General features: G+C 37.4%; 1 protein-coding gene across 1 annotated transcript; it reads left to right on the top strand.

Annotated features, from left to right (window-relative positions):
- The first annotated feature begins 1,599 nt into the window (after window positions 1–1,599).
- On the top strand, window positions 1,600–13,347 carry LOC139117586 (extracellular calcium-sensing receptor-like). Its single transcript, XM_070680829.1, has 4 exons — window positions 1,600–2,416; window positions 3,623–4,500; window positions 4,966–5,089; window positions 13,046–13,347. The coding sequence occupies exons 1-4, from the start codon at window positions 1,600–1,602 to the stop codon at window positions 13,345–13,347; spliced, it is 2,121 nt and encodes a 706-aa protein (XP_070536930.1).
- The last annotated feature ends 5,532 nt before the right edge of the window (window positions 13,348–18,879 follow it).

The raw sequence follows: 18,879 nt of genomic DNA on the forward strand, positions 1-18,879 counted from the left end.
TTTCTAACTCTTTTGGGGTAACTAACGGTGTTCGTCAAGGTAGTATCCTTTGGCCCAAGCTCTTTGCCATGTATGTAGATGGTTTAAGTAGTAAGCTTAAGTCAGCCGGTGTGGGTTGTCACCTGGCAAATACCATTGTTAACCATTTGTTCTATGCCGATGATTTAGTCTTGATTTGTCCGTCGGTTAAAGCATTACAGAAACTAAGTAACGTTTGTGAACATTATGGGAATCAGCACGACATTATCTTTCATACTGCAAAGACAGAATGTATGGCAATTTTCCCAAAGTCCTGGAAAGCTCACAGTATGAGAATACCCTGTGTACTACTGTATGGTAAACCTCTTAAGTTTGTGTGTACAAAAAAGTATCTTGGCTACATTATGTCTTCTTCAGGTACAGATGATGCTGATGTGCAACGGCAGCTGCGGTGTTTTTATGCTAGAGCTAATTTTATTTTACGTAATTTTGGCAATTGCTCACATAAAGTGAAGTGTACTCTTTACAAGAGTTTTTTATATAGCGTTATTGTCTTAATGTTTGGTGTAACTACAGTGTCAAACAAATGTCTTCACTGAAAGTAGCCTACAATAATGCATTGAGATTGATATTTAATATGAAGCGTGATACAAGTATAAGTTTAAACTTTGTTAGCAGAAATATTCTGAATTTTACCTCGCTTCACCGTAAATTGTTGTTTGCATTTTGTGAACGGTTGTGGAAAAGCGAAAACCCTGTTATTCGCAGCTGTGTTAATTCCGACTCTTATTTTCAGTCCAGTTTCTGGAAACATTGTAAGAGTATTCTTTATTAAGTTTTTTCTAGCTTTATTTCTTAGATGTAATGTTGTATTTTTTGTACATTTTACTGTATGGGTTTATGGCCTGAAATAAAGAATAATAATAATAATAATAATAGAAACATTGCAAAAATCATCAACAGTTGCAGCGTCTGTCCTGTTATTAGGCACAAGTTTTACCGACAAATCATACATATTCATATTTTTCAAGATAACAGTTATGAAATGTGACAAAATGGTTCTAGATTTTGTTTAATAACTACTAACATGAGAGTAATTGGATGACATAAAAATTGTATTAATTTTTATTGAATTACATACAAAAACCTCGAATTTGAAAATGTAAAATGTAACAGGGCACAAAAAAGTTCAGTTCCCCCTACATGCAGAGCAAAACTTTTAAGTTCCCCCTCTACTACCCCCTGAAAACTTTCGAAACCTCCTTGAATTCTTCCAGCTCCCCTTACCGTTTTTGTTGTGAACACAGCCGAAAACAAGTTCTTTGTTGTAATCAGAAACGGAACACTAGAAAAATAGAGGCTTTTGATTAAATATTGTCTCGGATAGTCCTTTGCTTTGAAGACGGTTTTTAAATTCCCTCTGAAAACGTTGGTGTACTTGGCGAATTACATTTATTGCATTGGATTTAAGTTGCAATGTATCATGGGATATAATGAGCACAGTTGTCATTAAATCGACAAACCTTCATATGAACATATCTCAAACCGCGGTCGCCATTTAAATTGTATGAGCTTAACAAGTGCTGTAGAATGGCAAATTTCGTAAGCATACATCTTATGATGGTGGTTAGCTCGGTAGTGGCAAGTGAAACAGAGATCTTGAAGACATCAACAAAACGTATTTACAAGCATGGAGATATCATAATTGGAGGAATGTTTCCATTTCACACAGAGCTTCACCGCGAGGACGAGAGTCTAGAATCAGGACCAATCGTGCATGTCTGTTCCAGGCTGTTTCCTGGAGCCTATCGACTCGCAGAGGCTATGATATTCGCACTGGAGGAAATCAATGGCAACCCGGACTTCGTACCAGGTATTAAGTTAGGATATGACATACGAGACACGTGTGCCTCGGTAGCGCCGTCAGTTGAGACAGCGATTGAGTTCATCAAGCCGGTGATTTTTGGTAGCCAGTCGGTGAAAGCCGTCGTCGGTGGATCTAGTTCGCCAGTCTCAATGGCAGTCAATGCTATATTCGGGACGTACAACATACCTTTTGTTAGCTATGGTTCGACAAGCACTTTATTACAGGACAGGTTACGCTACAAAACTTTTATGCGGACAGTTCCGAGTGATTTGTCACAATCCCTCGCCATGATAGAGCTGATACGTCATTTCGGCTGGGAATGGATAGCGACAATCGCCACAGATGATGACTACGGCCGACCAGGTATACAGATGGTGATTGACGGGGTGGGGGAACTCGGTGTTTGCGTGGCGTTCAGTAGACTGCTACCAACTCATGCTACCCAGCGTAACGTTGAGGATATCGTGACTTTGCTCAAGAAGGACTCGTCAATAAAAGTTATAGCTACATTCATTCACCCTTCAGAAATGAGAGCCATTCTTAAGGAGGCGAAGCGCCAAAATATCACAGGTATGTCACAGCGACACAACAAAGCCCTAATACAAAACAATATATACATTTTACTACGAATCCAGCGATCAAGTTAGGTAACAATTCTATCTGCCAATAGTCGATGTACATTATTGACAAACAATTTATTTTATGTCAAAGGAAATAATCGGAACATTCCTCAAAATCGAGGATTTCACTTGTAAGTATTTCAGATTATCGAAAATGCTGGACAATTAGCCAAAACTACTGTATTTTGCCTTTAAACTCAATATTTATATTAGTAACTGTATTATCGTACTTTTGATAACATAGCGGTACCTGCAATAACAATGAATCCAACTTAACTACATTACAACCATTTTCAGTATTAGACAGCGAAGCTACTACAGTGAATGCAATAAAACTGCTTACACTAATTACTTTCAGCTGTAGCTAGCTGGCAAAGTCGACAACATTAACGAAGTCAGATGACACAAGATCGGCTTTAACTCTGCATATGGGCAGTCAAAACAAACTAAATGAAACTGCCCGGTAATAACACACTACACTGACATGCCAATCTGGTTTGAAACATTTTATTGCAGGAAAACAAAAATACAGATTACTCGAAAAGTTTCAAATTGTTACAATACAGTATAACAACATCAGCATGCAAATGGGCACCTACTTGAGCATGAGAACCGACAGTTAACACATGCTTTGAAGTTAGAGTTAAAGTCAATCTTGTGTCATCTGACTCCGTTAATGTTTTCGTCTTTGCCAGCTAGCTACAAGTGAAACCAAAGAGAAACATAGACTGTCTATAATATTTGTCTGTGGTGAACCTTATGAGTGTAAGCAGTTTTATTGCATTCCACTGCAGTAGCTTCGCTGTCTTATACTTAAAATTGTTGAATTACTCAGTGAATTTTCGACTATTTTTAAACATTTTTGGATAGCGGATTACGGTTGAATATTGATTGAATTTGCTTGGTATACATAACAAATTAACAATTTCTGTACGACTATCAGTTTCCTGCTCGTGAGCATACTATACAGTTTAAATACGAGGAAACGTCGCTATCTCCTTGCACAGTAAACCGACAAACGTAAATTTGTTTCTCTGGCCTTTTACTCTTTCCAACCTACTGACCAAGATGAAAACCTTCATTTCGCTGTTTCGAGAGAAGAATCTTTCTCAATTCAAGTGTTTGCAAGCATTTCGTTTTCCCTGTTCCATTTCAGATCGAATTTGGTTGGCATGTGAGGCTTGGTCTGGTAAGCCGGGTGTTGCCAATGACATGTATCATCAGGTCGATGGCACGCTAGGCATTGTCTTATCCGAGGGTCATATACCAGGATTTGCGGAGTACCTCAGAAGTGTGTCTCCATTCACAACTGAACATCGAAATCTTTTCCTCACCGAAATGTGGGAAAAAGAATTGAAATGTAAAATGCCCTTGATACACAACAATGGCAAAACATCAGTATCACCCCCTTTAAATGCAAGAAAAGTTGAGGAAGTCGACACAGCTAATCTGACATCCCCGGCAATAAGAGAGCAGTGTCAGTTCAGTAACGGTACGGATACAAGTCGAATTGAAAGAGTCAACCTGACGTGTAATGACGGTCACACAGAAAATTCAGGAAGTCTTGCAGATGATGGTAGCGGCACAAATTCTATCACCCAATACACCATTCCTATTTGTTCTGACGCACACACTTTTGACCAAACCCGATCGTACAAAGGTTCAAACTACAGGATAGCGTACTACGTATACCTCGCGGTGCGCGCGATCGGTCAAGCACTAGACAACATCACAAAGTGTAAAGAACCCTATGGACGTCTTGAAAACGGATCATGCCCCAACGTGACAACCCTGAAACCATGGCAACTGTTGAAGTATCTCAGAAATATTACGTTCCTCCATGGAACCGAAGGTACACGTTACAACTTGGAAGATAACGAAGAAGGCAAGGGACGATACGAAATAAACAATTGGCAGAATGCCTGGACGCATGGTATTGATTTGGTTCGAGTTGGGTTTTTCGACGGAGGAGCTGACACAAACAAACTGGTGTTGAGAAATGGTGTCATCCGTTGGAATGGTGGCAGTAAAAAGGTATGTGATGTCAAAGGAAGATGTGAATGCACCTTCACTACTTGTGAGGATAAAATATATGAAATAATATCATATCAGTATATAGATGGTGCAAATACTGCGATCTGATTGTTGAAGACGTGAAAATAAGCGTGGTCTTCAGCTTGAGAAAAATTCCCTTTTTGATGTTTTACGCCCAGCATTTCAATTTAAACAAGGCATATTTGATACTATGATAAAATATCAATAAACCACCTCAGCAACGGGTATACCAGTCGAGTATTACCAGTTCACTCCATATATGCACTCGCTATCGCTGGTGCACATATGTCCTGAACTGATCGAAATCTCGTTGTATACCGTCACTTAGTCTGGTTTAGTCGTTTAAACAACATGCAACAAACATATCATAAGTGCAAAAGAAATAGGATACGTAAATTAACTCCAGGCCTTCTGTTACATTCTCTTTTACATCATACATTTCAGATACCAATTTCGGTATGCTCAACGCCTTGTCCTCTCGGTACGAGGAAAGCAACTTTGGATGACCGGCCACCATGTTGCTTTGAATGTGTGCCTTGTGCCGAAGGAGAAATTGCAAATGTCTCTGGTAAGTTAGGATTGCATAATTACTTCTTCACTTGACTAGCCGTTTGGTTTGAAATTAATCAGAAAATTATAACTTGAAGATATTTTCGAGTTAGACCCAGCTCATAAACACAAAAACGTGTGAGACAGGGATTCTCAGGTAGATTCGTTAGATCTTTTAATGCGTTTTATAGCACATACGGAGATGTGTAACAGAACATCGCATACGCTTATCCATTCCACAATTGTCACAATTTTGTTTTTCTTTCTCTAAGTTGAACATAAATCACTCAAATATACAAAAGCAGTTGCGCGCCGTGCGCGGTATAGAAAAACCCGCACATTTGCTCTCAAGTGTCTTATATATCGTCATGACCCGCTTGGTGGTCACGGTGTTTGATGGGAGCGTCCAATAAATAAAGGGCGGGGTTCTTACCCTGACAAGGCAGCAACACCTGCCCGATAAATCATGGAATGGTCGACTTTACAGTGACAAGTCCTCAAAGATACTCAGAAATAATAAAGGAAGAAATGCAATCGGCAGGTATTGAATTGTATACTTAATTTAATAACGCATGCAGCGTCTTTCTTTATGTTAATGTTTTCTCAATCGCTTTTATGTACGTGTAATCATAATAATGATGATGATATAGTGTTGACGACGACGGCGACGACGACGATGATGAAGATGATGATGATGAAGATGAAGATTATTATAATTTTTCAATAAAACACTGCCGTGGATAGCAAGGTGTTGCATGAAAAAAAGAGTGAAAAATAGTTGTCACAGGCATTCATGGGGTTCGGCCTCATACTCAGAATTACATTGATCTACAATCTCTATTTAATTAATGACTATTCTATGGTATCATAAAAATGGAATTACAAAATTTGATGCAGGACGCAAGATGAGATAGATACTGCTAAATTTACAGAGAGCTCACAAGTGATAAGGAACTACAGACCACGAACATAGCAAGAAAAACTGCTTGTGAAAGTTAAAAACGAGAAAACTACAAGTCTTACAGATATTTTTTTTAATTCTTTTTTTAAATTTTATCTCGTGGAAATATTTTTGATATCTGCTTGAATATTGTTCCACACCAAAGTACCAAAGTCCTTCGTATCTCTGTAGTCTCCTGGATCAGAAGATATCACTTAAATTAACGCTTTTGGGACTTATTAGCAAACTTTTCTTTCTCCTAGCTAAACTTGCTGAAATTCCCCAGAGAATTATACATTGGCATGGGTAGAACATAATGTTAATACCAAAATGTCCGATGCAGGGTCAGGCTTTATAATGCACGCAATTAGTGTCTCATGAAATATATATGACGATTATCAACAACGATTGCTGATTGCATAGAATAGTTGATACTCTGTAGCATCGAGGTCGTTAAAGAAATGTCAGGAAATAAATATCACAATTAGAACTGCTTCTGAAAGTTAAAAACGACAAAACTACAAGTCTTACAGATCATTATTCAATTCTTGTTTAAATTGTATCGCATGGAAATATTTTTGATATTCGGGACAGTGAGGACAGTGAGGGGCTGAATAAGCGCGATAATGGAAGGGTGCATACTTGAATTCTGAAGCTGTGTTTATATACATTCTGACATTAGAACAATGTTTATTTTGCCAAGAAAGGAGCTCATGCAGCAACATGATTTCAGCAAACGTATCCATAAGATATGTAAATGGAGTATTCGAAATAATGTCCTTTATGTCCATATTTTAAGTACAATTTACACAACTTTCTCTACTAAAAGTAGGTCAGACAGAGGGTAACGATAACTTTTCTCAAAGACTTCTCAATACAGGTGCAGCTAGCATCGCTAATTGTGTTACTAATATTTCTAATATGCCAATCGCTGATGGTTATTTTCCCAACTGTTTTACGTGCGCTAGAGTTGTTCCAATGCATAAAAATTGGCCAAATAATGTTACTCGCATTTACAGGCCTGTTTCCATTCTATCTGCTTTATCTAAGATGCTTGAGAAGCATGTTTACAATAGCCTTTACAATTACCTCCAGCATTATAAGCTCTCAATCTGATTTCAGGCGATTTCACTCATTTCATAACTGCTCTTCTTAAGCTTTCAGACCAACTTCTGAAGAATATTGATGAATATTTACAGTTATTTATTAATTTTAGATCTTTGTAAAGCATATATTTGATCTTGTGAACCATGATCCTCTTATCAGAAAGCTTTCAATCTATAGTGTCAATACATATTTTGTTCATTTTTACATTGATTTCGCTCTTATCTCACAGATCTTAGTCAATTCGTTATTTAGGTGAAAACTCGAAGGTCTTGCCAACTGTCTGTGGTGTTCCACAGGGTTCCGTTTTGGGGCCGCTTTTGTTTTATATTTTTATTAATGAATTTCCTCTATGTCTCAAAGTTGGCAACTTAGACATGTTTGCTGATGATCAAACCCTTAAATGTTTCAGGAACCAATATTTAGGAAGTTGAAGTTAAAATCAGTGACGATATTTTACTGGTTTCTTCTTGGGTTCAAACAATGCTATTTCTGGTAACACTTATCAAGCACAGTGTATATGATTGTTACGTTACGTCAAAAAGTGAATCATCTTATTGATCAAAATGTTTCTCTTCATGCGACTATTAATGATAATGACCATGTTCAATGTTTTAATCGCACTCTCTCGGGCATTGAGATTGACAGTATCTTAAGTTGGGATTCTCTTCTCAATAATCTATGCAAGAAAATGTCCATAAGAATAGGTATTTTGCATGAGCTACGTCGTTTAACACCTGTAAAGTCCTTTTATTAGTCAACAATGCCATTTTTTGTCTGTAAGTGATTATTGCTGCATTGTATGGGGCAATACTAAAAAGACGTATCAGCACAGAATTTATAAACTTTCAAAAAAGCCAGTAGAGTCATATTAGAGTTGATATCACAGTTTCCACAAAATCGTTTTTTCACGTCTTAAATAGCTACCGATTGACCTTCTTATTGATTACTTTATGTATGTGCATACTTTCAAAGTCCTGAATGGTGTAGCGCCTGACTATTTAAACTATTTTGTGTGGTAATATTGGCTGGGATTTTAGAGCATGTATTCCTGCAAGAACACATTATCCAAGGTATACAGTGCACCATAGCAATAGCATTTATACACGAAGACTTGTATAAATGTTGGCCGGGCTTTCAGAGCATCGTGTTCCTGTTCTTATACTGATTTTGGAAAAATAAGAGACCCTGAGTGGCCCTCGGCATTACTTTTTATGACCCTCTTGCTGACGCCTTGCAGATGTAGTTGTGCTCCTCCAGCTTGGCCTCTTTTATGAACTTTTGGTGGCACCAAACAAAAAATATGCCTACGTTGTATAGAGGATACATATGTGGCGCCCTACCCAGGCAGTCATGACTATTTTTCCATCTTGAGGAAGAGGCCATGCGTTTCGGGATTCTCCAGCCTCACGTGGCAATGGGAGAGGGTAATTTGTTGTGCTTTTCCGATGGGATCACAGTGTCTACTAGCTTGCAATGCCCATGGCACTTTAGTAGTTTGCCATGCCAATGTGGACTTGGGACGCTATGGCCAATATCCTTTGCCAGATACAATCATATCCCATGCCACACCGAAATGCAGCCTTGAGGTTTTCTAATTTTGTGGCAGTTCGAATACACAGTACAAACACAAGTCGTCTTAGTTTTCGATGTTCAGAATCCGTCTTGGCAACTGCAACAGGTCCTCATGCTCTTGTGTGGCACCGATATTCTTTGTAGGAGCCTTCCCAGTCTCTTGCTCTTTTGGGTGTATGTGGGTCTCTGGTCTCTCGCATGCTTTGTGTTATAATTGTATGCATACTTTGCAACAGGTTCTATTGTTTTCAGATCCACAGCGGCATGCAGTATGGAGGTGCTCCACTACCGATGTATATGCACTGCCATCTTCTCGTAGAATCCTGGTTGTAGAAATCGTTTGTAGCTTTCTGGTAGAAGAAGTTTTTAGCAGCAGGCGAAGCCGGGGCTGCTGCTTTGATAGACTTGCATATCTACCATGTCCTGTACATGTCCAGAAGCTAGGAAATAGTGCCATTGTAGCCTACAGATTTCGCGAAGCTGCCGACAGAAATCTCCTAGATGGACGAGGGTGTAGAACTGCTTTACATCTTTCGCACCCACGAAGAGCTTGTATTCTTCGTAGCATAGCTCGAAAATTGTAGAGAATCTCACCACTAGGAAATGGGAGGGGCACGTTAGAAGGAGAGCCTCGACTCCTCTCCTTGCTTGATCGTTTTGTATCGTGCGTGTCCGATCCCGCAGCTCTTCCTAGCTTCTCTCTTAAGGGGTTTGATATTTAAAATTTATGGGATAAGTGAGCCATCCTAGACAGTGTATATTACCAATAAGTATACACATTAATAATGGTAGAGGGAGGGATGTGGATCTCACCAAACGGTGTTGGGAACCCTCCCGAGAGAATTGGCTTTGAGAGGGGCTTTTCTCACAGTAATAGTAAAACCGGGGGTTTACCACTACTGCTATTCCATCCGAGAGTTTCTATACCAATAGATGCAGATTAATCAAAAAATGAATCTATTAAAATTACACGTATTGAGTGTTCCATCCATAATATCTGGATTTTATCGGCTAGCCATATTAGTTCGCCATCAAGAGAATGAATAACATTTGCTTCGGTAGAAAACGCATTTCGAAAAGCATTGATGCGAGTAATGACTTTTGCTGCACCACTACATTAAGTAGATGAAAAATAAACTAAAGTATTTCAATAGCACTGGCTCAGTACAGAGCGAAAGTTCGCACAATTGAGCTCGCAAACGTTGCACATTTTGCAATCACTAACTTGGTGTTTTTTCGTCAAATCAAGTGTATGACCTGTATATGCGTAATTTGAATGATGGGTTTGAGCAATTGCCGTTTTGCCTCAAAAAAGTTGGCGGTTGGAGCCACTCGATACTCGACATTCACGCCGTCGCCCTAGGTCGAGGAATTTATATGATGCCCTGCCTGTAGATTCTTGTTGTGAGCTATCATACAGTTAATCAAACACGGTGTTGTCAGAGCAACAAGGGAGTGCTTTTCTCACAAGTGAGGAAGTACTTAATCTTCAAACTTATATTACAACGTCTGTCACAATCTCTTAAGCTTTCGGATTATAACTGCAGTTGATTGTGAATCTTGGATCGATGAGAAGAAGGCAAAGCACTTCACTGTATGTCCAACGCTGATGCTACTATACCAAAACTGTCGAGCAGTAAACCCACTTAGCTTCGGACCAGGAGATAATAACCAAATTAAAGCAAAATTGAAGAATCTCAGACGTGATATGCAAACAGACTTAAATGACGCATAAAGAAACGGTGACAAAGATAATTCAATATGGACATCACGATAACATCACCAGAAACTCCCTGAAAATACAAAGCTTCAACAGAGCATTCAAACGATATAATTTGGGTTACCGGGCCAAATCGAAGAAATAACGCAACCGTTGAAACAGTATAAGAACATGCAACCTTAGAAGAAGTGTGAGAGAAGTGTGCGTATACCAGACTGACATAAACAATCATTATTTTAAGCATTGTATTGTTTTGGTTGCAGCTGCTTGCAGCGGCTGAAAACAGGTGCCCCAAAATCTGCTTTAACATTAAAACATCCAAATTATGCAGAAAGGGCTACTGGAATTCATACATAACATTTGGCCAGGTTTTTGAATGTAGAACAAGTAGGAAGCACGTAACAACTTCAGACTGCATTTACTTTCTCAGCGGCAAAAAGTTTTTTCAATAAGGGTTGCAACAGAAAAATGCAGTCTTCTACTGTACATTGAATTCATACGATAAATATGAAAATCAATTTGAAAAAAAAGAAATATGAAAATTTTCTACACAGTAAAGATAAAACGGTCTGAGCTAAAACCGGTTGCTCTAATCTTTCACTCACTATAGACCAGGGACGAAATTTATAACCTCCCTTTATTAAAGAATGGCATGTAAAGAGGCGTCTGTGCTATCGAAGTAGGATGTCATTGAAAATACTTCAGACAATAAACTGTTTGAATTGGGTTTTATTCAGGAAACGTTGAAGAAATTCACCAGATTGCCATAAATTCACTGTTTTCAAAGTTATCCATCAAAGGATGCCATATATTCATACTGTTTTGAAAGTCATCGATCAGAGGGATAGCAAATGTTTAGAATTAATTGTAACGGTGTTCTTTGTAAAATTGTCGATATTAACATATGGTGCTTATCCATGTATTGTGCGATATTTTGTTGGGTCTTGTATTTTACTATTACTGAACACAAAATTCGGGTTGAGGACCTTTACCGAAATAAAGTAAATTAATCACAGCGTAAAACTATAAGCGGCGTTTCATGTGAAAGGAAAAAAGGGAAACGTCAGCATTTCAGAAGAGGTCAGTGAAAGAAGCGATATCTACTAATAAAGAAATGTACTTTCATGTAAATTGTCTCGAGGAGTGATACTCTGTTTGCCTCGGTTTCAAGTCGATTAAAATCGATGAAATCTTTGACAAAATATCGCTGACAAACACTCGAAAGATACGATTGTTGTCCCTGGGATGTAAAGAGGTGAAAGGTCAAAGCGATTCTCTAAATGCTTTTTGTTCAATTAAATCAAGCGATTCGTATTTTGAAATTCATGTGAGGGCTCATGTTGCATGAATAATGCCAAATGGGACAGATACTTTATCTCTAATGTGTCTTTAAAGAGTAGCACTAATTTGTTTATCCCTATGAATGAACAACATGAATAGCTAAAATATAAAAAAATGAAATGATGTATTATGATTATCATAATATATTATTTCATTTTTATACATTTTGTTTTGATAGTTGTGATGAAATTTAAACATTGCATTAATATAAAAACTATTATTGTCGCATCAAACATTAGTTTAGACAGAAGTGAAGTACATGTATTATATACTGATCTACTTGCCCTATTTTTCTTTCATTCGTCGACGTGGACATTGATATGGCAAACAAATATGTTGTCCTTAATGTACTTGTTATACAAAGTTTAGCTTCATAGAATAATACGTACGCTAATGTACTATTGCTTCTTTTATAATCAAAACATAAACTTTATGTATATTTTGCTTAGGTGCCGTGTTTTGTACCACTTGCCCTGATGGTTACTGGTCAAACAGTGACAAGTCTGCCTGCATTGAGAAGATCCTAGATTACATCGAATGGACATCGCCCTCTGGAATTATTTTGGAAGTTTTAGTTGCCATTGGTGTAACTCTAACCCTTCTTTGCTCAGGAGCATTTATCCATCACAGACACACACCCATAATCAAAGCCTGTAACAGAGAATTGAGCTATCTAATGCTGTTCTTTTTGCTTTGTTGCTACGTTGGTTGTTTTGCCTATTTGGGACTACCAAATGACATTCTGTGCATTGTACGTATTGTTAATGGCATTGCATATACTGGGTGTGTTGCTATATTATTTGTGAAGACACAGCGATTAGTGTCGATATTTAATGCCAGACTTGGTTCGTCTCTCATTCGGAAGAAGTTAGCTGGACTCATGTACCAGTTTCTCACTGTCTTTACATTTGTGTTTGTTCATGTTACTTTGGTGGTTATAACTCATATTGTAGCGCCTCCCATCGTTGAAAGAAACACTAAAATTTCAATGACCAAAACGTACGTACAGTGCACACCAACGTCCCAAGGTCTTGCCCTGTCGAGAAGTATCTATACTTGGGTCTTAGCTGGGGTGTGTCTTTTCTTTGCATTCAGGGCAAGAAAACTGCCAAATAACTTCAACGAGGCAAAGTTTATAACATTTGCTATGTTCATGTATTTCAGCGTTTGGTCCATTTACTATCCAGTTTCCCTTTGGACCTACGGAAAATTGAAAGCGCTGTCCCAAGCTATAGTAATTTTTGTATCGAGTACGTTTATACTGGTGTGTATCTTTTTGCCTAAATTGTACATAGTTCTTTTAAAACCTGAGTTCAACACAAAAGAAGTACTCAGACAGCAGATCACGAAACACTCAGAGAGACAATCGAGCAAGGCCGATATGGTTGCCAAAACGGACACGTGCGTCTCAAAGGCAGGAAATGACAAACGTAATAATATTGTAATGGCAGACAAATCTGTTGAACTGTTAGGTGGAATCATCGCACCCCATGCTGAAAATAACTTAAACAGCGAACAGAGAAACCCAACAAAATCTATCGCTTTGGATAAATACAACTCTGATAACCATTCTAGCATTGTAGGATCACCAGTTTGAACGAATTTTAAGTTTGCCGTGACTGGTACGGAGGCTGTCGAGATTTACGTTTAATTCATTAAGAATTTGAAGTTTAAAGATTAATAGGAAGAAGAGTATCTCACATTTTATTTTAATTTAATGAAATTACTTACGGATCGGTTGTCTCAGATTTGGCGTCAGAATATTTAATAATGTAGTGTGTGAACATTAAGCATTGCTCGCTCTTTGTTGGCAATCCGTCCATTACCAATGTGTGTGTTTGGTGAACTCTCGGCAGCTTTGTATAACAGTTTCAGTTAGGTCCAAATAGTGCAACCTTTGACACGTTCCTTAATTTTGATTTTAATATTTAAGCCGATTGTACATTTAAAGTTCTCATCATGATATTGGAATCAGGAGATTTGGATTCCAGAAGATATCAAAATTTTATATCTATGAGACACTGTCAGTCCAGGAATCCACTAAATGGCTTAATTATATAAACGAAGTCAGATGAAGCGGTGCAACTTGTCTTCCCTGGGTGTCATAATGCTTGTGCAAGAGCAAACTGTTCTGCTATGATCTCAATGGTACATCCACAAATCACTCTGTTCGGTAAATGCCAAGATAGGCTGCAGTGAAAGCAAAAACAATTTGGCAATTAAAATTGACCTTCAGGTAAAATCGACTACTCTAACTTACTGTCTTTTAAGAGGTCCTGTAAAATCTGCAATGCTCACTCACTCCATCACTAGTATCTATCACTTGCTACTGCTTGTGTACATACCCCTCCTACATAGTTCTTCGTACAAGCACACTTGTCGTGAAAGGATCGATATTCATATCGGCAGTTTGCAATGGTCCTCGACCGGAAATACGAAACGTAAACATGTTTGGACATTTTCTGCCGCAGGCATTTTGTTTATGACCTACTTTTCGTCCTTTTTTTCTCTTTAAGTAGATAATAGTTTTACATATTAAAAAAATTAATTTCAATCAAACCGTTTTCAAATGAAATGTACTACTTGACATTTGTAAGCAATTAAATTTACGCATGATGTGCACTTTTAGATTCCTAAGCCATCTATGCAGTCATATGCATAATATTGTCCATGACTAACTGTTCTTTTGAAGCAACAGATAAAACAACGACGACCAATGCCACAACAAAGACTTCTACTGCTATCTTCGAAATTAAACATTTTGTCCCTGCATATTTGAAAAACAATTTGCCTTATTACTTCGTTTGCTTATCGCCGGTACTTGGCCTTACAAGGTAAACCAGTCGCTCGTACATACCATTCCACATCATACAATACCACACAATAGCATGCCATGCCATGCCCTGCCATGCCATGCTATACCATGCCATCCCTTTTTCCTACTGTTATTGGAATTGTTGCTTAATTTGGTAGTATTTATCTTGTAACATTTCAGTAAGTTTTTACTCTTACAATGTAATTGTGGTGTTGCAGAATCTAACAAAGCATGTCACTCAGTTATCTTAGGTACGTTATTAGAGATGTACTATTGTGTATTAAGAGTATTAAGAGTACGTTTTGTTTAATTTAACAACACAGCTGGTCCATTTTGCCAGAAATAATGAATCATTGACGTCTTGATGTTCGTATTTCATTCATTACTACATTGAACTTGTAGAAACATTACAGTACCAGCAATTTCGCAAAATGTTTTTGCCTCTGATTTCGGTAGTTTTTTGAGTGATACAATTGAAGAGATTTTGTAAGCAGGTACGATGTGCTCATTTGATCACATATTGTAATAATGCTCGTAATGAACTTCGAAAAATAACAGATTTCATCATTGTGACGAGGCTTTATGGAGAGAGCTGAGATAATTTAATTATAGTTTTGTAGTTATGTCACGAGTTTCACTAAATTGAAATGAAAAAGTGCTATATAATTACATAAATATTATCATAATATATAATATGTAAATGTTACATTGCGTTTATGTAATTTAAAAACTGCCGTCTATATAAAGACGTCTACTTTCACTGTCTGATGTCTAGAAATGGTTAAAAACGATAAAATTTCTCTTACGTTGCTCAATTGTAAATACATTTAAATTATTGTGTTCCTCAGAAAAAATTTAGATTTATACATTCTCTGTGAGTGTTCACAATTTTTGTAATGTTTATATTATGCTCACAATTTCTATGCTATACGTTAGGTCATCACCCTGTAATTGTGGCGTTGCAGAATCTAACAAAGCATGTCACGTAGTTATCTTAAGTACGTTATTAGAGATGTAAAATTGTGTATTAAGAGTAGTAATACGGCCCAAACGTCGCCCCAACATGTAATATGGACAGCAAAACCGGTGGAAGGATGCTCGCTAAAGGTAGTACGTCCTAATCCTCCATTTAAACTGTTTATCACAAGATTTTATCCGACAACAACTCCCGAAGATGTTTAACGTTACATTGAAAGTCGCTGCAAGACTGAAATAAAATGCGAACAGCTCACAACAAAATACGATACGTATAAATCTTTCGTGATTGAAACGACACGGGATTTCGCTGACGCAGTTCGTGATCCTGCTCTATGGCCAGACGGTATTCTTGTACGTAAATTTTATTAACTATTTCCACGACCCTACGGCTTGCATCCTATAACTGTCGTGGGATAAAATCGTCCATTGATGCTATCAAATCTCTCTGTGACATCCATGATATTGATTTTCTTCAAGAACATTGGTTGACAAAAGCTGAACTTTCGTTGCTGCTTAATATTCACAAGGAATTCAACGCTTGCGCTGTGTCTGCCATTGACGACACTTCTGGTTTTCGCGTCGGACGCCCATTTGGTGGGGTTGCAATTTTGTGGCGTAAGTCGTTGGGACATAATGTTAATGTAAAGTATTTAGATGACACTAGGTTATTGGGTGTTGGAATCATTACATCCTCAGCGAAATTATTCTTTATTTGTGTTTATTTGCCAACTTGTTCACATGATAATTATGATAGTTATATGTCATATTTAGCGAAAATCAGAAACTTTGTTACTGATGTAGAAACTTCCAATGTTGCTATTATTGGTGATTTCAATGCCAATTTGGGTACTTTATTTGGTAATAAGCTTGACATTTTTGTCATGAAAACAATCTGCATATATCTGATGTTGAGAAGCTAGATAATTCTGCTGATAATTTCACCTTTATAAGTGAAGCACATGGTACTACGTGTTGGTTAGATCATTTTGTGAGTACTCATGCAGTTCATAACTCCATTACTGATATTAGTATCCTTCATGATTTTTGTCGTCTGATCATTTTCCTCCCTGTGTAAACATACAAACTGGTGGATTAATTCGTTCTGATCCTTGTAAGCATGGTATGCACAGTTATAATAACAGTTTTAACTGGAGTAAAGCGACCCCTCAAAATTTATTCATTTATGGAAACGAAACTGGGTTTTTGCTTGGTAAGCTTGAAGTGCCAAGTGAAGTGTTTGCGTGCCGTGACCCCAACTGTAAGAATGTTGATCACATGCGTGGATTACAGTCATTTTACTCGAATGTTGTTTCATGTTTGAAATTAGCTGCCAATAGTTGTATTCCAACTTCATCATCCGGTGAGTCTGGTTTTAATTCTGTCCCTGGATGGAATGAACATGTGCGTAATCTTCACAACTCTGCGCGGGATGCGTTCAAAATTTGGGAGGTAAATGGTAAGCCAAAATCAGGCCCACTCTTTCATCTTATGAGTAAAACTCGTGCTAAATTTAAATCTATCTTGCGATCTTGTAAAAGAAACGAAAACAAAGCTAGGGCGGAGTCCTTGGCCCATAATTTAACATGAGGGGGTACACGCAAGTTTTGAATTCTGTTCATTATGCGAAGGGTGGCCATGCCGCTATTCCAACCAGTGTGAGCGGTTGTACTGGTCATGATAATATTGTTGATATGTGGAAAAAACATTATGAAAGTTTGCTTAATTCTGTCAAAACTATTCGTGATAAATCATCTGTTATGTCTTCGATATACAGAATAGATTTTCATAATCAAATGGTGGTTACTGTCAGTGAGATTAAAGAATGTATAAACAAACTTGAAAAAGGTAAAGCCTGTGGTAACGATGGTATTGCTGCAGAGCATTTGATCTATGCTAATCAAGTCCTGTGTGTCATTTTGAGCCTTTGTTTTACTGGCTTTTTCGTCCATGGTTATTTACCAGATATGTTTATGCATGCAGTTATTTGTCCAATTGTTAAAGACAAATCTAAGGATCTTACTTCGGTCAATAATTATAGGCCTGTGGCTTTGGTGACAGCGATTTCTAAACTTTTTGAATTGTGTATCTTATCACGAATTGAAACTTTACTTGTTACTAGCGATCTCCAGTTTGGCTTTAAAAGAAAACATTCCACAGATATCTGTATTTTCACACTTAAAGAAATTGTAGATTTTTATAGGAGACATAATACACCCATATTTTTGTGCTTCATGGATGCTACTAAGGCATTTGACAGGGTAAATCACTGGACTTTGTTTAGAAAATTGATAAATAGGCGTATACCATTGTTTATAGTCCGTATTTTACAGTATTGGTATTCAAATCAGTTATTTTTTGTACGATGGGCGTCTGCTTTGTCAAACGCATTCAGTGTTATTAATGGCGTACGGCAAGGCAGTATTCTCTCACCTATGCTCTTTGCTGTGTATGTAGACGATCTAAGTACAAAGCTGCAATCAGCCTGTGTTGGATGCTGTTTGGTAAACACAGTTGTTAATCACCTTTTTTATGCAGATGACTTAGTTTTGATTTGCCCCTCGGCAAAAGCATTACAAAAATTAATTTACATATGTGAACACTATGGGGACAAGCATGATATTGTTTTTCATCCCACTAAAACAGAATGTATGGCCATATTCCCGAGGTCTTGGAAACCTAACAGAATTCCTATCGTATTTTTATATGGAAAATCTCTTAAATTTGTTAACACTAAAAAATATCTTGGATATATTGTTTCTTCTTCGGGGGAAGACAACGCTGATATGCACAGGCAACTTCGATGTGTTTATGCTAGAGCTAATTGGATTGCACGCAATTTTAGCTGCTGTTCACAGATGGTGAAATGTACCCTTTTTAAAAGCTTTTTATATAGTATGTATTGTCTTAATGTTTGGTGTAACTACAGTGCTAGACAGATGTCAACTCTAAAAGTGGCTTATCATAATGCATTGCGAATAATTTTTTATCTTAAACGAGATGCGAGTATCAGTCACAATTTTGTATCAAGAAATATTTTGAATTTTGCTTCATTGCAACGAAAGTTACTATTGAACTTTTGCAAAAGATTAACAGAAAGCAAGAATTCTGTAATATACAGTTGTGTTAATTCTGATTTTTACTTTAATTCAACTTTCTGGCAGCATTGTAGGAATGTATTGTATTAGTATTTTTAGTAGTTTTTTCATTCTTTTAAACATTTATTTCCCGCTGTAATGCCTTCTTTTTAATGTTATTCTTGGTATGGGCCGATGGCCTGAAATAAAGATAATAATAATAATAATTAAGAGTACGTTTTGTTTAATTTAACAACACAGC

The sequence above is a fragment of the Ptychodera flava genome, chromosome 18, assembly GCF_041260155.1.
Source record: "Ptychodera flava strain L36383 chromosome 18, AS_Pfla_20210202, whole genome shotgun sequence".
In the NCBI taxonomy this organism is placed as follows: domain Eukaryota; kingdom Metazoa; phylum Hemichordata; class Enteropneusta; family Ptychoderidae; genus Ptychodera; species Ptychodera flava.

Coding starts and splice junctions, on each gene's coding strand:
- LOC139117586 (XM_070680829.1), top strand. CDS start 1,600: ATGGTGGTTAGCTCGGTAGTGGCAAGTGAAACAGAGATCTTGAAGACA. Junction 2,417..3,622: donor GAAGCGCCAAAATATCACAG/GTATGTCACAGC, acceptor GTTCCATTTCAG/ATCGAATTTGGTTGGCATGT. Junction 4,501..4,965: donor GGAATGGTGGCAGTAAAAAG/GTATGTGATGTC, acceptor CATACATTTCAG/ATACCAATTTCGGTATGCTC.